Source organism: Puma concolor, chromosome C1, assembly GCF_028749965.1.
Source record: "Puma concolor isolate L17-30 chromosome C1, mPumCon1.1.hap2, whole genome shotgun sequence".
In the NCBI taxonomy this organism is placed as follows: domain Eukaryota; kingdom Metazoa; phylum Chordata; class Mammalia; order Carnivora; family Felidae; genus Puma; species Puma concolor.
The window spans coordinates 174,454,321-174,480,911 of NC_141674.1; the positions used below are offsets into that span (position 1 = coordinate 174,454,321).

The 26,591-nt window shown below is 34.6% G+C and overlaps 1 protein-coding gene across 3 annotated transcripts in view; it reads left to right on the top strand.

Moving 5' to 3' along the window:
• Nucleotides 1-26,591, top strand: part of FSIP2 (fibrous sheath interacting protein 2) — a 104,674-nt gene that overhangs the window by 47,213 nt on the left and 30,870 nt on the right. For 2 of the 3 annotated variants that reach the window (XM_086719105.1, XM_086719106.1), the window contains 4 exons: nt 129-9,078; nt 11,142-20,653; nt 23,314-23,808; nt 25,382-25,482. In XM_086719105.1, coding sequence (XP_086575231.1) covers nt 129-9,078; nt 11,142-20,653; nt 23,314-23,808; nt 25,382-25,482 — 19,058 coding nt within the window. The remainder of the gene's footprint in view (nt 1-128; nt 9,079-11,141; nt 20,654-23,313; nt 23,809-25,381; nt 25,483-26,591) is intronic. The other variant, XM_086719107.1, reaches the window with a different exon arrangement.

A 26,591-nucleotide genomic window follows, 5' to 3' on the forward strand; every position in this document is an offset into this window, starting at 1 on the left:
TTATGTTCTCTTTATGATAGTATCCAGCTATGCACTGTTCTATATAAAAAATTAAATGTTACCCTCTGTCCCAGAATAGAATAAGTTATTAAATGATTTTCTCTTCATTCTTCTTGCCTCATTTCCAGGTAACTTCTGAAGAACTGAATAGTATAATTCAGAATGTAATGACCTGGGTTGTAGCTACAGTGACCAGTATATTATACCCAGCCATCACGAAATACGAAGAAAGGTTCCGGAATAAAGCATACCCAGGGTCTTCTGACTCCATCCTCTCTTCAGAGAGTTCAAGTTTCTGTAGCACATGCAGTGGAGAGCTTACATACAGAAGCTACACATCTGCTACTGCTAAAACATTTCAGCAAGAGCCCTGTGCCTTTGAGGTTGACGTCTCAATAAGGCAACCAACCACACCTTTAAAACCACCTTCTGCTCACATCGAAAGAACATCTGTGGGAGAAACATGCCACGTGAAAGGGCCAGCTATAACATCAGAACTCAAATATGATAAAACCAGTATGGTATATGCAAATCCTAAGCTCAGAGCTTGTAAATCGGATAGCCACCTTTTAACATCATTTGAAACAGGCACAAAACAATCTAAGGATGCTACTACTGAAACAGATGGCTTAGAGAGTCTACTTGTTCCTGATCAAAAAGCAAAAGCCATGGATGAAATGAAGAATTTGAAGAATGTTTTTGTTAACTTTAAATGCCACTTAAAAGGGGAAACTGAATTGATTTTGGAAAGCATTTTTCAAGAAATAATGTCTGATTTAACACAGGCCATTCCCTCTATTTCTTCTGTTACTGCTGAAGTTTTTGTGGACCAAAGTGAACCTGAAAAGGGAGACTTGCTTTACAATGTTGATATCTGCTCAACAGCCTCAGAGATAGTGGAGAATATGCTCGAGAAGCTACAGTCTGCAGTTGAGAAAAAATGTGTTGAGATATTTTCACAAGAAGATCTGTCAGTTGACATTAAGCCGGGCTTAATACCCAGTAGAGAATACCTCAGTCCATCAAATGGAAAACCTTTAAAAGCTTCACTGCCTTCTAATGTGGAACCCATGTGTGACATTGCAGAGGATATGGTACATGCCATTTTAGAAAAGCTGATGACTCTTGCCTCTTGTAAGCGAAATGAACTGCCTCATCTTGAAGATGCAGTTGAACTTTCCGATCAGCAACCTGTGACAGACCCAACATACATGTCCCTCAAAAGAGCCGACAAAAAGAAATGTAGTCCTGAACCTGATGCTGCTAATTTAATTGTTAAAGATGAAATAAAAAGTTTAATGTCAAATATTTTTTCCCAGTCCTCTTTGGTCGGCTATATAGAGGAAGCAATCAGCACTATACTAGGATACATACAATCTGAACTTAATGACGAGAGACTTATTGCATCTGAAGAAACAGTAATATTCCTTCAGCTTCTTGATGATATTTTCACTCAACTGCATCAGGAGCCAGGAAAAGGAGATGTTAAACAATGTAGACACTCTAGACTAAGAAGTCCTTCTGACGCTGAAGGAAAGTACAGACTTACTGGCACTAGATTATCAAATGGTCCTATGTCTAGAAGACCATTTCCACCTGTTAATGTTCCTGGCATGGTCCTTTATTCTGAAGATGATAATGAAGAAATAGACAGAATTGTGGAAAATGTGCTTGATTCATCTTTTAAAGATGAAAAGCCAAAATCTTGGGAACAAATTCCTGAGAATTGGTTTAAAAAAGGAAACACTTGCTTTGAATACAAAAGGAATAGCAAACCACTTAAAGGAGCTACTTCTCGAAGAAACAAAGTTGCATTTTGCGATGAGGGATTAAAGACTGGGCTACCATCTTTTAATAATAAAGAAATTGTAAAGGAAAAACCCTGTCTGAATAGAGACAGTTTGATTTTCAGCCAAGATGAAAAGCATCACATACAAAAGGCTTCAGAAAACATAGTTAAAAGTATTTTAACAGAAATGCTCAAGGACCTATCTTCTGATCACTTAGACAGTAAAAGTGGCAAAGCAGCTTCTTCTGTTCTTGTTTCAAAAAAATCTCAAGGACTGTCACATCAAGAATGGATGGACAAGATGTTCTCCATGTCAGAAATTGGTGCAGTGGCTCAAGAAATAACAGACGCTGTGTTAAATATACTCCATAAGGCCTTAAGCTGCATTCCAAATACCACCGAAGGTTCCATTTCATCATCAGTTCAAACTTCTCTAGATAGTTCTGATACTCCTCACATGGTCAAAGAAACACCAAATAAAAAGCCATTAAAAATATGGCTTGACAGTGAAAAGAAAGTGAAATATTTATGTTCATTCAGTGTAGATACTGTGAGGCCTTCTCTGTTAAAATCTGAAAAAAGTGAACCTCAACCCATAGATGACATTGCCGGTAAGATCATTAATACAATTGTTAAAAAGCTGAAGTTATTCATTTGTCAGAAATTGCAGATGGTCTTCAAACCTTCAGTCGTGAGGCAATCTTCATTACAATCTCAACTTAGTACTTACACAACTAAAGTGGTAAACATTGTTTTGCGTGCTATCCAGAATGAACTAGAACTTAGTAACAGAACCCTAAATCATAGGGAAATAGACCCTGCCAAATTGCTTACAGGTAAAGGATTTTTTGCTGACACTGATAAATTAGAATCTCTTGTCTCAAATCTCAATGATGACCTTATGGAATCTCCGTTATTAACTTGTATTTGTGAAATGTTATCTAGTGGACATTCAGATCAAAGCAATATTTCACTCCCTTCAGACCAGCCAAAGCCTGCAACTTCCTATGGATCTGACGATGTTGATGAACAAGACATTTTGCCAAGTGGGCAGGATAAAAAATCTTTTCACAAATGTTTGGCTACCCCCTGTGCTCTCCATAGTGTTGTAAATGCAAAAGATCTCAAAGACAATGCCAGATTGCGAGTGTTAGACAGTATTGGAGAAATACTATATGAAATGTTATGTAAGCTCATAGGAGCCCATCCTCACCATCAGCCACCTTGTGGTAGTAAACAAGGCAGAGAAGAGAATGAAAATCCTCAAATGGCTCCTGCATTGAAGTCTAATATTCAGATCATTTCCAAAACAATTTTGGAATACATCCTTGCAAAATTATGCAGTTTTGATACGGATACCAGTTTTGTAAGTTCTGGATTTAAAGCTGTCTCAGAGTCTCAATGTCTTGATATCGACAGCTTGTCATTTGCTTCAATTATTAAGGAAATGGCCAAATGCACTGACATGATCTCCAGCATAGTTTCCAGGATGATTCAGGAGGGTAATAAAGAAGTGACAAAAAGCACAACAAAAACCATGGCTTCGGTGACTTCCAAAACAGGAAAAACAAAAGAAATGCATCCAAATGAACTGAAAAACGTAGCTTCAGATATTCTTAATATGGTTTTTGCTAAACTGGAAAGGTTTGCTAATGGAAATTTAGAAACTCTGGGTTGTGTTAATGATGGAAATGAAAAAAGCAATAAGATCGACTTGGAATGTGAAAGTCCCAGTATTTTCACAGACACACATGAAGAACTATTGCAGTCTGCTTTATACATGAATGCAAAAAAGATATCAAGTACTATTTTGAAAGCTATTCAAACAAAATTAAATATGAACTCATTAGATTTAAGGACAAGTGTAAATACCCTACCACCTGAGAAACAAGTGCTTAAGAATATAGTCAATTTAATTTTAGATACAGTGTCCTCAGATATGTTTAATGAAACTGAATCTGAAGAGGGAGTCACTAAAACTTATCAATACAGGCCAACCTATGGAAATTTTCTTCCTGGAGGTGCTGAATCAGATTCATTTCCTGAAGATGCCTCACATACAGAGAAAGAATTCACTGTGGAGAGAACATTATTAAGAGAAGAAACTAAATCAGATTCTCTTAAACAGTGGGTTCTAGAGAGAGCCTTAAGCAAAATTGAAGTGAAACTCAAAGAACCACAGAAATCTCCAGTCGTTCCCATTATAAGAAACATTTTGAATGAAATTTTCCACAGTGCGTTGGTCAATCAGTTAAACGTGCTTTCTCTATCCCACTCTCATTTAAGTGGCATCCCTCACAACACTGATGAGCCAATTCCTCAAACATCTGTTCAATTTATAGATAAAATAGATAAAATGATGGGTCCTTTAGTGTCTGAAGCAGATGTAATCATAGTGGCAGATGATGTTGTTAGAACTGTATTTCATAAGCTTTATGCAGCTGCCATGCCAGAAAGAAACACAGGTGAACATAGGTATAAAACCATCACCTTTAGAGCAAATGTTTCTTTACATGAACACACCAATGGAGGGAAGTCTTCTGTTACTGTGCTAGACAAGAACCCTTGTACTCCTAAGTCCAGATTCAGTGTTGACAAACAGGCTAAAGTAAATGTAGTTGAAGATATTGTACAGGCAATATTAACAAATTTAGAAACTTTTGCTACTTCCAAAGTAAAATCTCTCTTTTGTCCCAAAATCAACTTCACAGTGCCAGTGGCTTTGGATAAAAATGCATTAAGCAAAGCATTATCAGTCAAAGATTTGTATTCTGAAGACCAATTTTCCCCTTGCTCAGTGGATCGTATTACCTCAGAAAAGACCAACTCAGTGTGCCAACTCTCCTTAAATAAATTAAATACATATGCAACAGAAGTGGCTAAAAAAATTTTACAAGGAATCAAACATGGGTTAGATAAAGAAAGGGGAAGAAGTCCTTTCTTAACACATAACATTGTGGTTTCTGAAAATATTGCAAGTCAGATTGTTAACACGGTGTTAGATATTGTGTCATGTAAAGGAAAATGTGACGAAAACAATTCTGAGGAAGAGATTAATTCAGATCAACAAGAAGGTATTATTGAAAAGCTGTTTAATAAGACTGAATATAGAAAAGTACTTCAGTTTCAAATACAAGATACCATTGAAGGTATCTTATGTGATATTTGCGAAAAAACACTGTATCAGAATAATCTACCTTGTGCCACATCCACTCGGAAATGTAGCATAGCTAGAAAACATTCTGGAGCAAACTCTGAGATATTCACTGATGATGCAAGTAAGATTATCCCAAAACTTTCAGTGCCTAAATCAGATGTCATTTTGATATCTAATGATATAGTGGATATTGTTCTTCATAATCTCAGTTCTATTGTCATGCTTAGCATAAATGCAAAGAATCTTACTTCTGCAAAATTGCCCCTGACTGTTTGTGACATATCTTCAAAAGTAGAGTGTCAACAGCCTCCTCTTATGGGGTCAAAAAGTGAAAGACAAACAGAGCATTGGCCATGCTCAAGAAATCTGGAATCAGCTTATGCTGATGATTGTCAGATAACAATAGAGAAAGAAGACAATAAATCTGCTCCTGACCCATGTGAGGAAAATGCCAACTTCATTACTAAAATTATTTTCAATAGGTTAGAAGCTTTTGCCACAGAAAGAATAGATTCACTAATTATTCTTGCTTTCCAGCCTAAAGAAGAGTCATTTGATAGCCTGGAACTGGAAAATTATAAACAAGATGATAGCATCTTTCATGAATCAAGCCAAGTGGAATCAAATGTCCTGAAAATATCCACTAAAACTATCCGCAGCCAAGAACTCACAGATTCCACTTTTGCAAGGTACAGAGAATATCTTGAGTCCCCAATTCATCTATCACAAGCTACTCTTAAGGAATATGCTGATATCATTGCCAGTGCCACTTTGAAACTTATTAAAAATGACTTAGACTTAGAAATCCAAAAGATGTATCCATATCCAAACAACATTTTATTCCAAGAAAACATCATTGTGAGTGGAATTGTGAACAGTATCTTAGAGAGTGTATATGATAAAAGATCTGCAAAGGAAATTAGTGTTTACTCAAAAGACAATCCTCAATTATTTTCACAACTAACCGTATCAAATGAAATATTGCTAGGACAAAGAGAGCAAGAGAAAAATAAACTATCTCAGTTTTCAAAATATCCTTTAGAACAAAACCAAATGGCATTGGAAAAAGAAAGCCAGAATATTTTTTTGGAAGAAATATTTATGAGAAATGGAAAATCAAAACAAAAAGAAAAGGCTGCACTGCTCAGTGCAGTGGAAGAAGTGTTAACTACAGTTCATCAAAGAATAATGGAAATCATAGGCCATTTGCAGCCATTTAATGAAATCCCCCACTTTGTATCTAATTCTAAAATTAAAACGTCAGACATAACACAAAAAAACTTTCAATCACAGATTAACAGCATAACAAATGACATAGTCGAAAGTGTTTTGGGGAAAATGTACTCTATAGTTACATCATTAAATGAAAGTAACAAAAAAGAAGCATCTGACAACAATGATACCTTGTCTAAGAAAGCAGCATGCATCAAAGAAACTAAACAAGTAGGAAAAGGGTGTAATCCCACCAGATGTGTGATACCGCAGGTTTATCCTTATGCAGGCAGTCAAAATGTCTCTCTATTAGAAAACAATTTTTTTCAATATTCACCATTGCAAGTGGGGAAAGATTTAGTCCAAATAGTTCTTAATAAGATAATAAATTTTGCCTCAACTCATCTAGAAGAGACCTTGTCCCCTGAAAGTTGTTCTGATGAGTTGCAACCTCTAAAGCTACACAGTTCTAAAGTGGGCTCTAAGGGCAGCCCTAAACCAGATTTTAAAACAAGTTTAAAAGCAAAATCAAAAGTTACTCCTTTGCCTAAATTTAAAACAAAATCACACCTAGGACCTAGTGGTTCTAAGGTCAAGATCAAGACCAAGTTAGGTCCTAGAGAGAAGACTCCAAAAGGCAATCAGTCCAAGGCTACCACTGGGCTGCCACACACCCAATCAACAGGTGATGCCCAAAACTTACTGGAAATGAAACTGCCCACTTCAGAACTAAAAATGTATGCCAAAGATATAGTAAGTAATATCCTGGAAACAATTGTGAAAGAATTTGAAAAGATGAAGCAAACTAGAGCAATGATAAGTGTTAAAGCTTTACCATTCGATCAAATCATGGCAGCAAATAAAATAGTTAACACAGTTTTGCAAGGATTATATGCTACAAGTAACCGCAATGTGGCTTCTCCAATCAAATGCTCACATGTGGATGATCTCAGACTTACACAGGGGAATTCAGATGCAGAGTATATTGCCAAACAACAAGCATGTTTTTACTGGGAAAATGTTTCTTCACAGCTAGAACAGATTTTTCCTAAAGAAGGTGTATTTAAAAAATTGTTTGACAAATGGCAAGCAGAATCAAATGATATGGAAAATGAAAAGTATACACTAATGACGATAGCTGAAAATGTGCTGACTGAAATCCCAATAAAAACAAAAGAATTAGAACATTCTCTTTCACTTTTAAATTTGCCACATCTTAAGGATTGCGAAAGCAGGTTCTATAATCATTTTAAAGGAAGCTCTACTAGAGTTGAAGACACCAAAGCACAAATTAATATGTTTGGAAGGGAAATTATTGAAATGCTGTTTGAAAAATTACAGCTCTGTTTTTTGTCCCAGGTGCCCTCTCCAGGTAGGCAAGAAACTCTAGCAAGTAGAAAAGAACATATTAGTACTAAAAGTAAATATGATTTGCCAATCAAGGACATCCTCGGCAGTGTACCAATATCTAACATAAAGACAATAAACCAAATTTCTCTGGGATCTAGCAACCAAATTGTTCGAGAAATTATAGAAAGGGTTTTAAACATTTTAGAGTCATTTGTAGATTTGCAGTTTAAATATATCTCTAAATATGAGTTTTCGGAAATAGTGAAAATGCCTATAGAAAACTTTTTCCCTATCCAACAGAGGCTATTAAGCAAAAACATGCTGCCAAAATTACAACCATTGAAAAAGTTTTCTGATGAACCCAATTCAAATACTATTATTTCCAAGGAAAACATACAGAATACCCTTCTACAGGTTCACTCATTCCATTCAGAATTATTTACATATGCTGTTAATATTGTCAGTGACATGCTTGGTATAATTAAGAACAAGCTAGATAAAGAAATAAGCCAAGTGGAACCATCTTTAGTTAGTACATTGAAAGAGACTGTTATAGCAAGTGAGATCATTGGCACACTAATGGACCAGTGCACTCATATCAATAACCTTCCAAAGGAAAGTTTGTTCCAAGGAAAAGAAAATACCTATATTGTTAATCAAGTTGAATTGGCAACCGATATGAAAATGCCCATGTCAAAGTTAAAGGAAGTTACTTTGGGAAATAATCCTTCACAAATCAGTGTACCTAGTTTTGTGTGTTATCCAGAGGAAAATACGAAAAAAAGGCATAAGCCTTCATCGAACTTACCCTCATATGCCAGACCCTCTGTAGAAGGTACAATTAAAAGCTCAGAGCCAATGGAAATGCTTGATTCAGAAAACATAACATCATGCTCTAGAAACCCAGTACAAGACTACAGCCCGAGGGAATCGAACTTTGGCCTTTTTGACCAAACCATGAAAGGAATCAGCTCTCTCCCTGAAGGAAGTGTCTTACAAAAACTGTTTAATAAAGCAAATGAATCCACAGAAGCAGCATTAAAACAAGTCATGTCATTCATAGAAATAGGAAAAGGTGAAAATCCGAGAGTATTTCATTATGAAACTCTAAAACCAGTTGAGCCAAACCAAATTCACACAACTGTATCTCCACTCAAAATATGTTTAGCTGCAGAAAATATTGTCAGTACTGTGCTATCAAGCTATGGTTTTCCAAGTCAACCACGCATTAATGAAAACATGGAAACAATGAAACCATTTTTCATATCAAAGCAAAACTCTGTGTCTATAATATCCGGACAAAAGAATGAGGAAAAAAGTCTGCTTAGAATGTGTGATAAAAAAAACAGCTGTATACCTGAAGAAGAAAATAAAAAACCTAAAGCCAGTAGAGGAGATTTTTCTTTATTGCAAAAATGGGAAAGTAAGAGATACCCAAAGATAAAGACCCTGAAGGAAGTTAAAGTCATCACTTTTGCTGATCACGAGCTGGGTCCAAATGAAATTCATTTGGTAGCAAGACATATCACCACATCTGTGGTCACATATTTCAAGAACTTTGAAACTAGAGGTAAGCAAGAAACAACCTACTTTAAAAGTTGGTATAATTCAGAAAAAAATAGATATGTATAAAAGCTCTTCTATCCAAGAAGCTGCACTTACTGTTTTTCTAAAAATAGCCTTGGAGGTGGAGTATTTAATTACTTCTTATATATCAGGATACAAAAAAAAAAAAAAAAAAAGAAAGAAAGAAAAAAAGTTTAACATACACCTGGCTTGAATCTGAACAAGTAAGTCTATTGCTGTTTTCCATATATGCAGATGAGAAAAAAATGGGATTATTTTAAAGGAGGGGATTTGGGTTGATTATGAGATACAAGTTCCAAAGCGTTTTTAAAGTTGTTTTTTTTTTTTTTTTTGCATGACTTCTTTATACCCATACCAAATACACAGTTAATTGATTGAAGGTTAGCAATTTCTCTTTCCAAGGTGTACAGTTGAATTCTTTGCCATTATTAGTCATTATTTATAAGGACAGAGGTATTACCAATCTTGTTTTGTTTGTATTCCACTATTCTTACAATCCTTAAAGTCTAAACATATGTTCACAAAGTTATTTTCACTTCTTTTCTAAGAGGTTAAATCATATGTAATAGCCATTTTTGCATCTCAAAACCTATTGATTATTGGAAATTTCATAAAATTTAATATAATAATACTAAAATGTCCCTGAACTGGATCAATAATTGCAATAATTAGTTGCTGTAATATCAGTTCATATACATCACTTGCCAATCATTTTAATAGGAGAACACATACTACCAGTCCTACCCACCTGCATAGGGAGATCATTTCTCATCCTTAAAACTGAAATTCTTTTTTTTTAATTTTTTAAAAACATTTTTTACTTATTTTTGAGAGACAGAGAGTGCAAACAGGGGAGGGGCAGAGAAAAAGGGAGACACAGAATCCAAAGCAGGCTCCAGGTTCTGAGCTGTCAGCACTGAGCCCAACGTGGGGCTCAAACCCATGAACCATAAGATCATGACCTGAGCCAAAGTCGGTCACTTAACTGACAAAGCCACCCAGGTGCCCCAAAACTGGCATTCTTTCAAGATGGATAGTTGTGTGTCTGCAATTTCAAGCTCATAAACAGACTTTCTCCAAACATAGCCTAACTAAATTTAGAGACTAATAAAGGGGAAAAAAAAAGAGAGGATTCATGAATTCATCCCATTGGTATTTGTCCCTTTCTATCAAATCTATTCTCTCTTTCCAGACATGTTCAAGGCCTTCCAGTGATTTTACTCCTGCTCCTTCTTCTCCTTAGAATACTCTTTTTCCTCATTCCCTTCATCTCAATATGACCAAATCCTGTCTAGCAGTCAAAGCCAGGCTTAAAGCTTCCATCTCCACAGAGTGTTGCCTGACTTTACATGCAGATACATAATAGATGATTACATTTGGAGGATATTTTGAGGAAATAATAGTGTGTTTTTCTGGCTGCCACTTCCAAGAAGCTGGCCATCCTAAGTAGGTATATGATTTTCAATAAATACTCTGTTGAATTGAAAGAAGAGTAGAGTTATGACAAACTATAATCGAGGGGTTACAGTTCTGCTGACATTGCAACCTATCCCCAGCCTTCCTAGCACATTTTCATTTCAATCAAGTCATTATTGCATCACATCCTAAAAGTAATGAATAGCCTAACATTAAATGTTTTCACTGAAAAAATTTAATTACATGAGCTCTCTAGAGATCACTGGAGACATGATAGATTATAACATTAAACTTGGAAATCATTTCTCTGTATGATTTGCAGCTTCTTAGAGCCCCTACCCATTTAAGCAAGACAGATATCAGCACTTGACTTGGAGACTTGAATTCTTTAGGATTATTTTCTCAATTTTTTGGCTAAAATTAAGATTCTACAGGTGAGGAAAAAAAAAGATTCTACATGTGGGAAATAAATATCTGAAAAAAAATCCAATATCTTTCTTGATTATGTTTTTCATTTTCTTTAGTGAGATATTCCATAGGTGAAATTTATATGTAAATAATTTCCAATATATTGAATTTTATATATTTCTCTTCATGTGTGCTAAAAATGATCAGGTTTTTTTTTTTCAGCTTCCAGTGAGGAGAAATCTATTATTTCTACATTATCAAGGAAAAAATGTGAATCACAACAGCCTCTAAGAAGCATATACAATGATTCTTCACTTAATCAATTTTGTGAACATCTTACTGAGTCTGTCATTTGCCATTTAACTTCAAGCATTTCTGGTAACACCAAAGATAGTAGAGAAAAAGAGAAAGCATTGGAAAGCCAAAATGCAACATTTAACAAGATTATTTCAATTGATTCTCAAATGTTTGAGAGTAGGTCAATTTCTATTGGAGAACTTGCTTTAAGTATTTCCGAAATCATTACCGAAATCCTCTTTAACAGTAACATTATAGAGGTTGACATTGCACAACAAATGTGTCCTTTAAAAACAAAGTACATTTACTGCCCAGGAGTAGCTGCTGATGACTTTGATAATCTCTTTCAGGATCTTTTAACAGGAGTAATTCATGTAATGTCCAGAGAAACAGGAAAAAACCATCATCTTGAAAGCAATGGAAGAAAAAAATCATTTTCCGTGCTTAGAAAAAATAGTGTGCCCATTTGCAATGAAACAAATACCATGGAAAGACAGAAAGGATCCAGAAATTGTGAAGCATCTACTTACCAAATAGATCATCTCCTTCAAAAAAATAAATTAAATTATCTGGCATGTAAGTTAGACAATCTGGTTGGTAGTCTAAAAACTTGTGAATCCAAAGAAGTAGTCAATAAAGTTTTTAATATTGTTTTAGATTTATTTTCACCAGATGAATATCCAGGTGAGGCCATGAATTCTAATAAAAAAGCAGGAACATTTTTCTCATCCTCAAATGAGCAGCAAACTAATAGCATACTTGGAAATAACTTTGGCCTCACCCCCAAATCAGTTTTTCTTCTCAATGTCGTGTGTGAGAAACTTATCAGAACACTTTTGGAAAAATGCACAAGCACTGTTTTTCTTGATAATAGCCCTCTTTCTGATGAAATATCAGCGGAAGAATGTAAACTTTTAAAAATACTGCAAAGTGTAGAAGACAAAGAATTTGATTATTGTAAGGGAGCAATGGACTGTGAACAATTTCAAGGAGATTATATGTCAGGCTATTTGGAAAATCTGGCAGAAATGGATCAAGATTTATTATCATCAGACTCTATGCTTACTATTATTTCCCACAGCTTGGTTAAAGCATTGATGGACAAACTATGTCACAGTACACAACTCCCCCAAAGCCCACCTTTTGCAAACAAGCATTTGAGGCACACAGGAAGAGAAATACAGTCTAGTTTCATAAATTCACAAAGGCCAGAATTAACAGAATTAGGACAAGGTAAAGCCTTTTTAGGATTCATGAATTATGATGGTAATGCTTTGACAGGATCCCTGAATAATCTCAGAGGGTTTAGCCCCCAAAAGCAATCGCCATTTGGCAAGAAATGTTCAGTAAATTCCACTTCTGTGTCCCCTCTCAAAAGACAGGGAACAAAGGATATGGATTCAATACCCATCCATAATAAGCTATATCCAGGAGATATAAATATCGGTGTGTATTCAGCCACATTTTTGGAGGAGATAATTTCAGAACTGTTTTTTAATCTCTCTACTTCACTGTGGGGAAAAAATGAAAACATCACCGAGGACCGGCTCAATGAGATGAATACATTATTTGTCAATGGTGTAGTAAATAAGTTTAATAACGCACAAGTCACTGTCTTACGGGATGTTGAAGAAAGGCTGTGTTTTCCACCAATCCATAAAGAAACGATTAGTAGAATTGTTGACTCAGTTTATTATGATGTTTTACAGCAATATAAATTGAAAGTGACTTGTGATGATAATCTGGCATGTGACAATACCTCAATAGCAGAACAAATAGCTAATAACATATTGTTAGAGATTTTAGACTACCAACTCCCATCTTGCTTCAGAGAAAAGCTCATACCAAATTCATATTACCCTCTCCAAGCTGAAATTATATTGCAGAAACTTCAAAATAACTTGAGAAAATTTACTTCCCAGTTCAGGTCTTCAACAGGCTACAGTACCATGTTGTCACATTCATTTTTAGAAGACATCATCAGAAGACTTTTATCTCAACTGATTCCTTCACCCAACAAGACCTCCCCTTTGGGAAACAAATATTTCATGAGTTCAGATTTCAATGAAATGTCTACCTGTATAATAAATAAGGTTATGTCAGCCATTTCAAAACATAAAATTTGGTTCACTATATATGATAATCAGTATCTATGTAGCGGAAAAAACCTCCAGAAGATGGTGGATACCGTTTATCACAATATTATGCAAATGTCTGATTCTCTTGTTTCAATACGGAAAAGTATAGCCAGCCGAAGCCCAATTATGATTGACCGAATAGCCAGTTTTATTATCCAAGAGATTATTGAAAATCATCTTCAGCCATTTTTGTGTGGAGAAGGTTTACCTCGTCCAAAGACTCCATCGGATGCCGTATCAAATATGGTTAAACAGGTTCTCAATGAAGTTATAGAGTCACAGAGACCCCACATGCCATCACCCTCAGGTATTTATCCTGATACATTTGTAGGGGCAATTGTTGCCAGACTTTTATCAAAGATTTTCAGTCCAAAGCATAACACTAAAATTGAACTAGAAAATATGACCCAAAAAATAGTAAACTCAATAAATAACCATTTTAACAAAGCTAAAATTCACATTCTATATGATGGTAAAGAACAGTCTTACACCTCTGCAGATACAGATATTGTGGATAAACTTGTCACCTCGATTTATAGAAATGTTTTAAAACAGCATGGGCTAGACCCTGAGGTTGATAAAGAGTCTGAAGACAGTGATATTTTTGTGGAAAATATTACAAAGTTAATTGTAGCAGCTATTTCAGATTACCTTCTTCATCCTCTATTTTCTGGGGATGTGTCATCATATTCCTCTTCTATTTCAATGGCTGAGAATATTGTTCAGGACACTCTTGGTAACATCAGTAAATCTACCAAGACAAGTCAGAATTTATCTCCATATAACACCTTGCTGCCATACACGTTTTTGGAAGACATGGTAAGAGTACTATTATCTAGAATCTTTCCTCCTGCATCTAGCATTGTTCCAGATAGAGAAAGCCCAAAAGACAGATTAAGAATGAATTTCAACGAAATTGCTTCAGAGATAATCAGTGATATTAGGATGAAAATTTCCCAACATGAAATTCGGTTTTCAAAAAATGAAGAAGAAACCAAGTTTGTTTATTCCGAAGATGATGTTCAGCATCTCGTGGACTCAGTATTCAAAAATATTTTGCAAAACTCTGAGTCTCAAGAATTAGTTGAGCAAAATATCACAAGCAGTAATGATGTTCTTATTGATAGAATAGCAGGTTTTATCATTAAACATATCTGTCAACAACATCTTCAGCCATTTGTGGATGGAAAGTTATTACCTTCTTCATCATATAAATATTTTGATGATGAGAGAAAACAGTGGTTTTATGCCAGTGTTTATTCCTCAACTTTCTTGGAAGATGTAGTCTCTGGGGTTTTAAGCAAAATATTCCACAGGGTGTTAGGCATTGTACAAACAACATCAGTAAGGGATTCAGAAGATGAACTGTTTGATAAAGCTGAAAAACTCATCCATTTGATAGTAGAGGAATTCTCAAAAGTTGAAGTTAGCATTCTAGAGAATGCTGAGGAACAACTGTGTTTGCCTCCAGTGGAGAGAGATGCAGTCAAGAACATTATTGATATGGCATACAGCAAACTTCTTCAAGAATATGAAATGAAAATAATGTCTCCTAAAGATTTTCTAAATGACACAAAAACATTGGCTGCAAGGATAACTAAAATCATCCTTGCTGAAACTTTTGATTTCCAAATTCATCCACACCTCATAGGAAAGATTCCTTTTAAGTCACACTCCAAACTCAATACTAATGTTTTAATAAAAAGACTTCAGTGTAACATTATCAAATCAAAATTTCAAAGGCAGGCATCAACAATATATACTACCATGTTATCACATACTCATTTGGAAAAAATTGTCACTCAGCTTATATCTCAGATGACTCCATTGGCCTCCATGACAGAACACCCAGATACTTCTCAATCAGACTTAAATAATACAGTCACAAAACTGATAAATGAAATTATGTCAATAATTTCAAAACATGCAATATGTATTATTAAACATGGGAATGAAAAACAAAGTATGATTTCAGAAAAAGATATCCAGTCTATGGTTGATTCCATTTATGCTGATCTTTCATGTTCAAATCTATACCAATCCCTTACAAGAGATAAAAAAGGTATAAGTAATATAGCTGTTTCAAAAATAGCAAGTTTTATAATAAAAGAAATCTTTAACCACCATCTTCAGTCATTTTTATCTGAAGATAAAACTCTTGTTTCAGCTGCAGTTGATCAAACATATAAACAGAAAGCAATAGATCCTAAAAAGAGAGAGTTATCTTTCATTGTGAACTCGGCTGTGTTTTGGGAGGAGGTAATTTCTGAGCTTTTATGTAAACTCCTTTATGCATTCTCACACAATTTCTTGGCTGCTGAAAACCCAGATACAGTAAAAGCCAAAATTACTGGTATTGTTACAACATTAGTAAATTCGATTGTTCTGGAGTTTACCACATCAGAGATTTTAGTTGCAGGTAACTTTGATGATGACATGTGTTTTTCAGAAGGATATAAAGAAATTGTTAAAAACACAGTCAACCTAATTTATGAAACAATTTTAGATGATTATAAATCTCTGATGCAAGTATACAGGGCTGTACAAAGTGACACTATTTGTTTTGGGAGAAAAATATATCATTTGCTATTGGAGGAAATTTATGAATATCAGGTGCAGTCATTAGTTTCAGGAGAATTAGTGTCTTCTTCCTATTCTTCCCCTCAAGCTGATAATATCATCAGAAATGTGCTTAATGTCATCACAAAGGATAGCCATACCTTGCCATCATGTATTACTGTGTTGCCTCGTTCTCTTTTGGAAGATATGATTTACAAGCTGCTAGTGCATATCTTCCCTTCAACTGACACTGAAAGTGAACTAAAAGAGGAAGAAGTTACATCCGATTGTGAGTTTGTAGATGCAACTTCGAAACTGACAGATGAAATTATCAAAGAAATTTCTGAACATGAGATTCGCCTTGCCACAGCAGAGGAGAATGCAGAAAGTATGCAATTAGAAGTGATTGAGAGTTTGGTTGACTCTATATGTAATAATATTTTGAAGAAATCTGAATTTCAAGCTGAAGTACAGAAAGGTACAGACAAAAAAGGAGGCTCATTCCTCAGTAAAATAGCTGGATTCATCATGAAAGAAATCGTGGATCATCATCTGCATCCATTTTTACATGGTGAAGAACCATCTTCCAGTGACTTCTCTGATTATGAGCATGTGTCTGTACTTAGTAAACCTGATAAAGAAAAGACACAGCCTGCTCTTTATTCAGCTACATTTTTGGAAGATGTAATCGTTGAGCTTGTTCATAAATTTTATTCTCTTCCAAGTATTACTAAAGATTCTAAGAAAAAAGAAATGGTAGAGCCAGACCTTGTGGGCTTAGCTATAAAATTTGCAAACTCTCTGATAGGAGAATTTAGGAAAAGTGAAATTAAAGTTCTACCAAATGCTGAAGAAACGCTTTCTTTTCCACCAATTCATAAAGAAACAGTTGACAAAATATCCAATTTTGTGTATGATCAGTTCATAGGAAAGTATGGATCTAGTGATATTCAGAAGGTTGATAAAAGTAACATTGTTATAGAAATGATTGCCACTTTAGCTCAGAAGGCAATCTCTGCTTTTAAGATTCAACCACTTTTTTCAGGAGACTGGTCTTCCACCTTCTTTTCATTTCTAAATCCAGATAACATCACCCAAAGGGTTCAGCATTTACCGCAGCAAACCTCTACACAGATAAACAAATGCTTAAAAGGGAATGAACTTGCTTTACCAAAACATTCATATAAACACAGTTTTTCAACCATAAACGAGAAAAACGTGCTGGACACTTTGGAAATAGACAGAAGTACAATAAGTAGAAAGACGAGACTCAAAACTGAAGAGACCTCAATGAAAAAAGGTGACATCCAAGATCCAATAGATCCCTCTGCAACTAGAATTATGAAAAGCAACATAGTTAACCTGTTATCAGGGTCAGCTGAAAGTGTGGCAAACAAAAAGAAAGAGACAGAAAATAAAATGGAAACTTCCATTAAAAAACATGAGAATTTATCAAGAGTTACTTTTCCAACCACCAGTGTGAAAAGTAAAGTTATGCAGAAGCCAGATTTAAAGATAACTCTAAAAAACAATCACATTGAGAAGAAAAACATACCAGTTTCAAAATATAAGAAGAGACAATATAATAATATAAACGTACAATTTCCTACTGATGATACAGAATGTAAGGAGGAAGTACTTGGACCAAAATTTGAAATAAACATTGAAAAGAAGATTGACTATACAAGAGAAAATACACTTAAAAAAGAAGACACGCCCTTTCAGTTATCTTTGACATCTGAAGCAAGAAATACAGAGACCACAGCAGAGAATTTTTTGAAAACAGTTACCCAAAAGCCAAATAATGAGGATGGAAAAGACTCTCCGTCTCAAACAGATATAAGTGAGAAACAATACTCAGATTATGAGTATGTTCAAAATGTCACTGAAAACATTTATGACAATATCTTAGAAATATGTAATTCTCCAGAATCAGCAAATTATTCAAAACCCCGCAGTCTCCCAAATGATACAACATTGCTTGCAATTCAAGAAGTTGGTGAAGATTTTACACAGTCTGTTTCAACAAAGGATTCATCCCTCTCAATTAACAAAAATCTCCCTGTCAAAGAGAAAGAGAGAAATAAAGAAAGAGAGGGAGAGGAAGAAAGAGAGAAAGAGAAAGAGAGAGAGAGAGGGAAAAAAACAGAAAAAGTGAAAAGTAAGGAGATTAAAAATGAACCCAGTAAATCAGACAGTCCTCACTACCCACCAAAAACTAAACCCGGAATTGCTCCTGCTAAATTTTTAGAAGATGTTATCACTGAAATGGTTAACAAATTGATCTCTTCTTCCTTATCAGAAACACAAACATGTGATAGACGTCAAAATGTAAGAGATGATGAAAATCAATCTGAACTTTATGACACAGCTGTGAAACTTATGCACTCACTGTTAAAGGAATTTTCAGATGCTCAAATTAAGGTATTTAGGCCACATAAGGGAAATCAGTTTTTTCCACCTGTAGATAAAGTGTCATCAGTTCCTAAAGCACTTCTTTGGCATAAAGAATCAACTACAGATGAAACACCATCCAACATTAAGAAAATAACTGTGGATAGAATGCCACATATGCATAAAGTGACTAGAAAACCCTCATCAAATAAGATATCTTTAGATAAAATACAAGCAATTGATAAAACATTGGTTGACAAAGTTGTTCATTCTTCTGTATGCAATATTTTGAAGGAATATGGATCTCAGGATTCCATTTGTAAAAATATAAAGAGTAACGGGGAAAATTTAGCAAGAAGACTAGCCAGTACAGTGATAAATGAAATTTTTCAACATCAACTTGATTTCATATTTTGTGATGAAGTTCCAGCTTTAGCATGTTTGCCTCTGGAATCTAAAGATGTTAAAAACATCCGAAAGGTGGCACAAACAGCCAGCAAAGAATGTCAAACATTATCACCATATACCATCCTGCTGCCTCACAAATTTTTGGAAAATGTGATTTTTGCTCTTTTATCCAAAATTTTCTTAACAGAATCCAACACGGAAGTAGAAACATCTGAGTACAGTTGGTTCACAGAATTGGACTTCCTTCAAATGAATTTATTAAATACAGTTACAACAGCAATCTCCAATGATAAAGATATGACTATACAATATGTGGAATGCTTGCATCCCAATGATGATGAAATTATTCAATTAGTGATGCATTCTATTTATAATAACCTCTTATCACAGTTTGGATCACAAGAGATTATACAAAACTGTGTAGCCAGTGGATGCAGAATCCTTTCAGAAACCATAGTTGACTTAGTTATGCGAGAAGTGGCTGGCAATCAATTGCAAAACTATTTTTCTGGAGAGCTAACTCCACATCAGTGTGCAGAAGTTGACAATGTTGTTGAAAATATTCTTAAAGATGTTATCCAAACTGCTGATGCTCCCCAGCCTCAACCATCACATGTTCATATACTGCCTTATAACATGATAGAAGAAACTGCTGTAAAATTTTTATCAAAGCTTTTATCTGTGTTTCCAAAAGTGGATAAGGAAAGAACCAAATCTCTAGAAACTGACATGCAAAAAATAAGCTCAAAAATAATAAATTCAATACAAGAATTTATCTCCAAAAGTAAGATTAAACTTGCACCGCCAGCCAAGGAATTGCCTACTGTACCTTTAGCCAACAATGAAACTATTGAAAAGGTAGTTAATTCTGTTTACACCAGTGTTTTAAAGCACTCTGGCTCACACACTTCTATATTTAAGGATTTAATGGGTAAAAGCAATGTCCTCTCTGATGTAATAGGTTTTTTAATGGTGAAGGAAATTTCCAACTCTGAATTTCAACCTCAAGTAGAGGACAAAGCATCAAGTTCAGAATTAGTTCTGGAAGCTGTCAAAATTATGGAAAAAGTGGTCAAAATTGTTGATGAATTTAAGTCCCAGGAAAAGCCTTCATCCAAAAAAGAGTCTATGTTAGATGCCAGGTTTTTAGAGGAAGCACTGGCCTTGTTCTTGGCTAAAATAGTAAGGTTGCCAAGTGCCTCAAGCAAAGATGCAAAATATTTATCAAAGCCTGAGTTAAATAAAATTGCATCTCAACTGACAAAATCAGTGACAGCTGAAATTTCCCAAAGTAACATTAATCTTGTTGCTGCTGATCCTGAAGGACACTTTTTAAATCCAGAAAGCATAGAAATGATTTCTCAGGTTATTGATTCTGTATACAGTAAAGTACTGCAACAATCTGGAACCCATAAAGAACTCTATGATGATATAAAAGGTACAAACACTGTTTTCTCTAAAAACGTGGCTGGTTTAATTATTAATGGAGTTTCACAGTTTCCATTAGATACAGTTAGCACAAAGAATTCAAATGCTAATCTCTCTGGAAATCTAGATGTTAATAAAATTATTCAAAAGGCACAAGAGCATGTGGCTATTGATACACTCCCTGAGTTAGAGGAAGAAGAGCCAGATCAAGATTCAAATGAAGAGAATTTTCCAATTAAAATAGTTCCACACGTTGGGAGTAAAGCAATCAAAATAGATCCAGAAATTATCTCAGAACACTTAGCAGTACTTTCTGTAAAAACCCAACCTCTTGAGAAACTCAAGATGGAGTGTTTGAGAAAAACTGGACATAGCATAACAGAACTGAGAAAAGCATCAATAAGTGGGAGAAGCTACTCCTTACCAGACACATCTAATGTAGAAAATATACAGAGAGAAAGACGTATCTCATTGAATCAGGTGGGACGACTGGATGTAAAACCCTTCGAGGTAAGTGCAAAAGCAATAGCAAAACCATAAGTGAATAGTGATTGTCCTGTGATTTCCTTCCTCCAACAGGTATATGGGAATGCACTTTTTGTTGTTGTTCCATGCCCAACAGGAAAACTGGTTGCACAGGTTCATTCCTTTAGTCACATGATTTACAGAGACTTGCCATGTCAGTTCAGTGGATCACTCTAAAAGTCTCAGGCTAGTTTTCCTAAGGAAATCAGTTTAAACTGGCATTTTTAAAGAACAGAAATACAGGGAAATGCCCTTAACAGTAAAATAAGGATGACTGAAATTATAATCTTCATTTGCAGATTCAGAGGAAACACAGTCTCCTATAGTTCCTGTTATTTTTTGTGGATATCTACATTCTTTATTGTGGATAGCTAAAGCAGTTTTTAAAGGCCAGTTAAAGAATATCAGGATATATGAGGTTTCAAAAACTACCTAAAATAGTTTTAATTTCTCAAACTTACGACTCTATAACAGTGGTACTCTTTACTTTTAGCAACGTTCACTAACAAACATTACATTACAAATGCTAGGTTATACTTGTTTGTTATCATTTTATTTTAATTAGCCTTCCTCGATTTTTTCTATATCCTCTATAAGTGCCCAGTTTCCTCTTCTGTCCATATTTGAGACCCAGTTGCCCTAATGCTGCCATTTTGGTAAACTGGACCTAGTTCTGCCCTAAATTAGCTACACACTAGGGCATCAAACATATTATTTGATTATGTGATTAAATATATTATTTGATTAAAGTCCTAAGGACTTTAAAATGTCAAAATGATGTCCTTGTTACATGGAAACTATAGCACTGAGGACAAAGGAATTGTCTGGCCTATAGAGTTACACTGATCTACACGTTTTGATTTTTGTCAATCCCCTTAAATTGATGGTGTTCACTCATCAGAAGACTGGGTATGCTTAGGGATATAATCTGTGGCCTGGAAAATGAGCAAAGTTTGATAGAACCCTTCTCCCTGGAGCATAAACTTGAGGTGAATGTTTTGCCAGTACTATCTTGTAAGGCACTGAATTCCATCTTAGGGTTGGTAAGTATGTTAATTAGTGCTTTATATTTTCATACTCAAATACTGAGATCACCATGGGCTGAGGCACTAATTTAATCTCCTTTGCCCTAAATTTTCTGGACCAGATGACAGTTCCTTCCAGCTCTAAGATTTACTCTTCCATATGTGTTCTCATCACTGTATTAGCATATTGCTTAGCAGTCTTCATTTATATATAAGTAATCCCTTGGGGTAAGATTTGTATGAACAGACTGTAAACTAACATTATTCAAAATCTGTTTTTAATTATCTGTAGAAATGTCTGTCACAAATCTTACTCTTAGTTAATGCCTCTCTTTACTTGTCATTTATAGACCACACACAGTGGGAAAGAGAATATTTAAGCCAAAAAAATTACCCCTGTCCTTTTAAGGGGAAGAAAATCCATCCTAAAAAAAATTTTTTTAAAGCAGATACATAGAACTTTATCAAGACATATTATTTGCACGAATCTGGGTTCCAATATTATATATCTTTAGCATAGGGACAGAAAAGAGACAAAAGAACAATAGATTAGTTCAAAGAATCTAAACATTTGTTGGCTCCATGTCAGTACTTTGTTTTCTGTTTTGAGTACTATAAATTCCCAACACACTAGGAATATACATATCAAACTATATATAATAACAAATTCCAAAGCCATATGGAATTATTTTTGATTTCTAAACCACTAGTTCCCTCTATTAACACAGAAAATCAAAATTGATTGTGTTTTATCTTCTTAAAAAGCTGTTTCTATATTTTGTTTCCACAGAAGATATTTTTTAGGGCATCATCTGAAAAACTGGATCACAGTGTTACAAAGGGATGTTGAAGTCTAAGATTACTAACTCAGTTCGGAGGTTCTGTGGCATCATCAAAGGCTACAGAAATTAGAGAAATTCTGTTATTTAATTATCATTGTCTTTGATCTGTCCTTAAACATTGAAAATGGAAAGTTTTCCATTGACTTGACTTGGGAGGCTAAGAAAAACATTAAGAGTTATGTTGTGAAGATTCTTTTGGAAAATATAACCAAGATCAGGAGTGGAAGAACAGGGATGGAGGAGTCAAAGACCTTCACAAGTTTGGTTATTCATCGTTTTAAAAAGCCAATATCAGACAATACCGTGCTTTTTTATTACAAATATGTACATTTAGATTCTCTATGACTGCCTATGTAGAATTTTAGAAAAGTGGATTATAGTGTCTACTTCTGTCCCCAAACTTTCAAAGTCAATGAAAAAACAAAAAGTAAATTATGATGCAACAAAATATAAAATTTAAGCTAAATAAATAAATAAATAGAAGGAAAGAAAGAAAAAGAAAAAGACTAGAAGGAAACCTATGTTAGACATTCCTCTATACTTGGGAGTAAATTCTGGCAGATTAATATGATCTCTGGAATATTAAAAAAATGCTAGATACTGACAAATATTTTTTATAACTTTCATTTGTTTCTTCTTTATACAAGTAGTGGCATTGAAAGATAATACTACTTAAATTGAAACTATAAATCATATTAAAATAGCTATATTACAATAGAACCACAGAAAGAGTGAATGAAGCATTGGTTTTTAATATTCATTGTACCTTCAATTCCAGGCTGTTTGCAGAAATTCATTTCAGAATATAAGAAAGCCTGATATCACCAAGGTAGAGCTTTTAAAGGATGTTCAGACCAAAAAAGATCTGATCATTCGGTTAGTAGCTCATGATATTGATCAAGAAGATTCAGAAAGTATCATAGAAAAGGGACTAATGTCTGAAGATGAAGTTGTTTTAAGAGAGGTTGTAAAAGAAGAATACTTCAGAGAGCAATTTGAAGACCAAGTGAAAGAAGCCATGAAGCCAGTAGGAAGCAAAGTTGTTTCTCCCAAGCCAACACTAAGCACAAACACCCTGAAAAATTTTTTTTCTTTAAGAAAATGTTGTCAGTCCACATCCAGTGCAAATATTGAAAGTACTGAAGGAACCTCAAATCATATAATAGAACTTAAGGGGAGAAAAGTTAAAAGAACCATTGCTGAGTTTGACATGGCCACGTGCTCAACAGCCATGACTGAAACAGACTCTTGGAAGAAAAAGCCACAGAGTAAGGTGAATGAGAAACATAACTGTCAGTGACCAGTTATCTATGCAAAGAATAGAGATCTTCAGATATTCTGTCCATGAATGTATCTTAATTAGGCAGTAAAGAATACTTACATGGTTCCAGTCTCTTCCCAAGCCTGGTATTAATTACAGTATAACAGAATTATTAACAGATGAAACCATGAAACTCAACTGAGGGAAAGCAGATAATTGAAAGAGGCCTAGATTAGTTAGAAGCCCAAGGAGAACAGAAAATGAAAACCACTGAAAAGAAATGCAAGCTACTTATTTAAATATATCATTTAATCGATTCCAGTCCTTTTTGTTATTTTGGCTGGTAAATAACAGCCACAATTGAACATTTTGTGTAAGAAGACTTACGCAAGTAGGATAGGACTAGATTGGGTCAACATAGGAGGAAGTGAAAAAAAGATCCATACAAATTCAAATTGTCTGGGTTTGATTCCTGACTCTCCTTTAATAGCTATGTTTCCTTTGGGCAAGCTACATAGCCAACTTTTTTCTTAAAAGTTACTTAGCCAACATGCCCAAAATGAACAGGCTAATCAAAATATTTTAAGTATCATCCTTGTAATCAGCCCATAAACTCCACCATTATCGTGGGGCATAGCTCTTGTCCCTGGAATCATAACTCTGAAATGACAGCCTCAACTTCAGTGATCATAGGGGGTTGGCCATGTCCAATAATTAGTACCAAAACATGTTTTTGTAAACTTTGTATGATTTGGGATTTCCTGGTGAGACAACTCTATTGATTATCCAATTAACATGATTCATGTGTAAATACAGAAGCTGAGATGAGCCAGAGAAAAAGAAAAGAAATACAACTGTGTTCAATTCAGAAGCTTAACAAGTAAATTATCTTCACACAAATTTTGATCTATTTGTTGGGAAGCTATGTGTGATTTCATGACCTGATGCAGTCTGCAGAATAGTTTTCTTGAGCCTCATATTCAGAAATGCTGGCTTTATAGGTAGCCAAAGAAATGTTATAGCATATAGCATAATTGTATATAGCAAATGTATAGCAAATTGTATATAGCAAAATTCAAAATGGATTATATGAACAATAATCTCAATATTCGCTTTTTTTGAGATTTTAAGAAAAATCACAATAATGATATTCTCGTAAAAAATATGGTCATGAAATCACACATGACTTCCCAACAAATAGATCAGAGTACATGTTAAGATAATTGATCTGAAAAGCATCTGAATTGAACAGAGTTATGTCTCTTTTCTTTTCCTTTTTGAAGTCGGTAAGGTATGATTTAAAATATTTGTAAAGTGCAGAAATGGAAAACTATATTCTTCAAACAATCTGAAATTTAAAATCTATTCAAACTCCCATATCATAATAGATCATCCTCACTAAGTCATTCCCCAAAAAATACATATTGGAAAGAGATCTTTTAATGAGAATCATGGGGTTCATCCATCTTTTAAGTGATTTCTAGATATTTTTTTCATTGTAGTGTAGACTAGAGTTTAAAATATGCCAATAAGGTGAGAAAGTACATGTCAATCTCTATGTGATAAATGTTTTTCACTTTTCCAGAAAGAAGAAAGGAATCTTACTACTGAACCAACACATCACTTCATACACAGAATTATGAGTTCATCTTCATATAACCTAGAAGATCTGATTTCATCTTCCAGGTATGTGAAATTTAAGCAATATAAAAACAGAAGTTTGAGATGAAAGTATTACTTATTGGAAGAATGAGGCCCCTGGTAAAACTATGGTTGGGCAGTATTCAGCCTTAGACTTTCCTTCATTCCTTCATATTCTTCCCACCTATAGCCTCCCACTGTGAAGACTTCCTGAGGCATTCCCCCTTCTACCTGATCCCTAATTTATAGTTACCTGGTTTGTACATTTTTTTTCTTGTATAGCAGTATTTTGGATCAAGAATTTGCATATATATATGTGTGTGTGTATATATATATATATATATATATATATATATATATATATATATATATTTTTTTTTTTTTTTTACCCTGGGAGACAGGCATAACAGTATCTGCACTATCAGCCCAAAGGGTTCCTGTTCAACTCTCTTCATGAATTAAATGTTCCAGTGTATATAACTGCCTGTAGGAACGATTCAAAGATGAAAGGGAGCAGTGTAAGGTAGACGGTTCATAGATGAACACTAAAAAACAATGGAGTTTGATGTCATCCTCTAAGGATAGAAAGCATTTACATGAAAAGACAATTCAGGTTTGGACGACTATAGAGGCAAAGTCTGGAGTATGTGGCAATTATAGAGGACAGAGAAAAGTATACTGTAGATTTGAAATCTAATAACTGTATCTAGAAGAGCTCAAATTTCTTCAACATTGTTCTTAAGTTTATAAGACTATAGGAGATGCAATAGGTATAAGAAGAAAAACTTGCCTGGTTACAGTTCTTTCCACATACCATAAAGGAACTGTTTATTTTCAACAGTGACACCATTTTTGTGACATCTATTCCTGGCCCATCATTGCCTCTTTTTCCTGCATAATGGTTGTTTTAAAATACACTAGTAATGCAGGCACCTCTCTACTGTTTATTTTAATGATGAAGACAGAAGGCACAGATAACATCAAATAAATGTAAATTTAGAGCAAGATGGCAGACCAAGAAACTGCAGTCCCTTATTTCCTCAGGAAGACAAACAAAAAAAAACAACTACATACTGATAAAACAACTTTATACGAGCTCTGACAAGCAGTCAAATATCTGCAGCAACCAAGTGAATGTCTCATCAAGGAAAAGG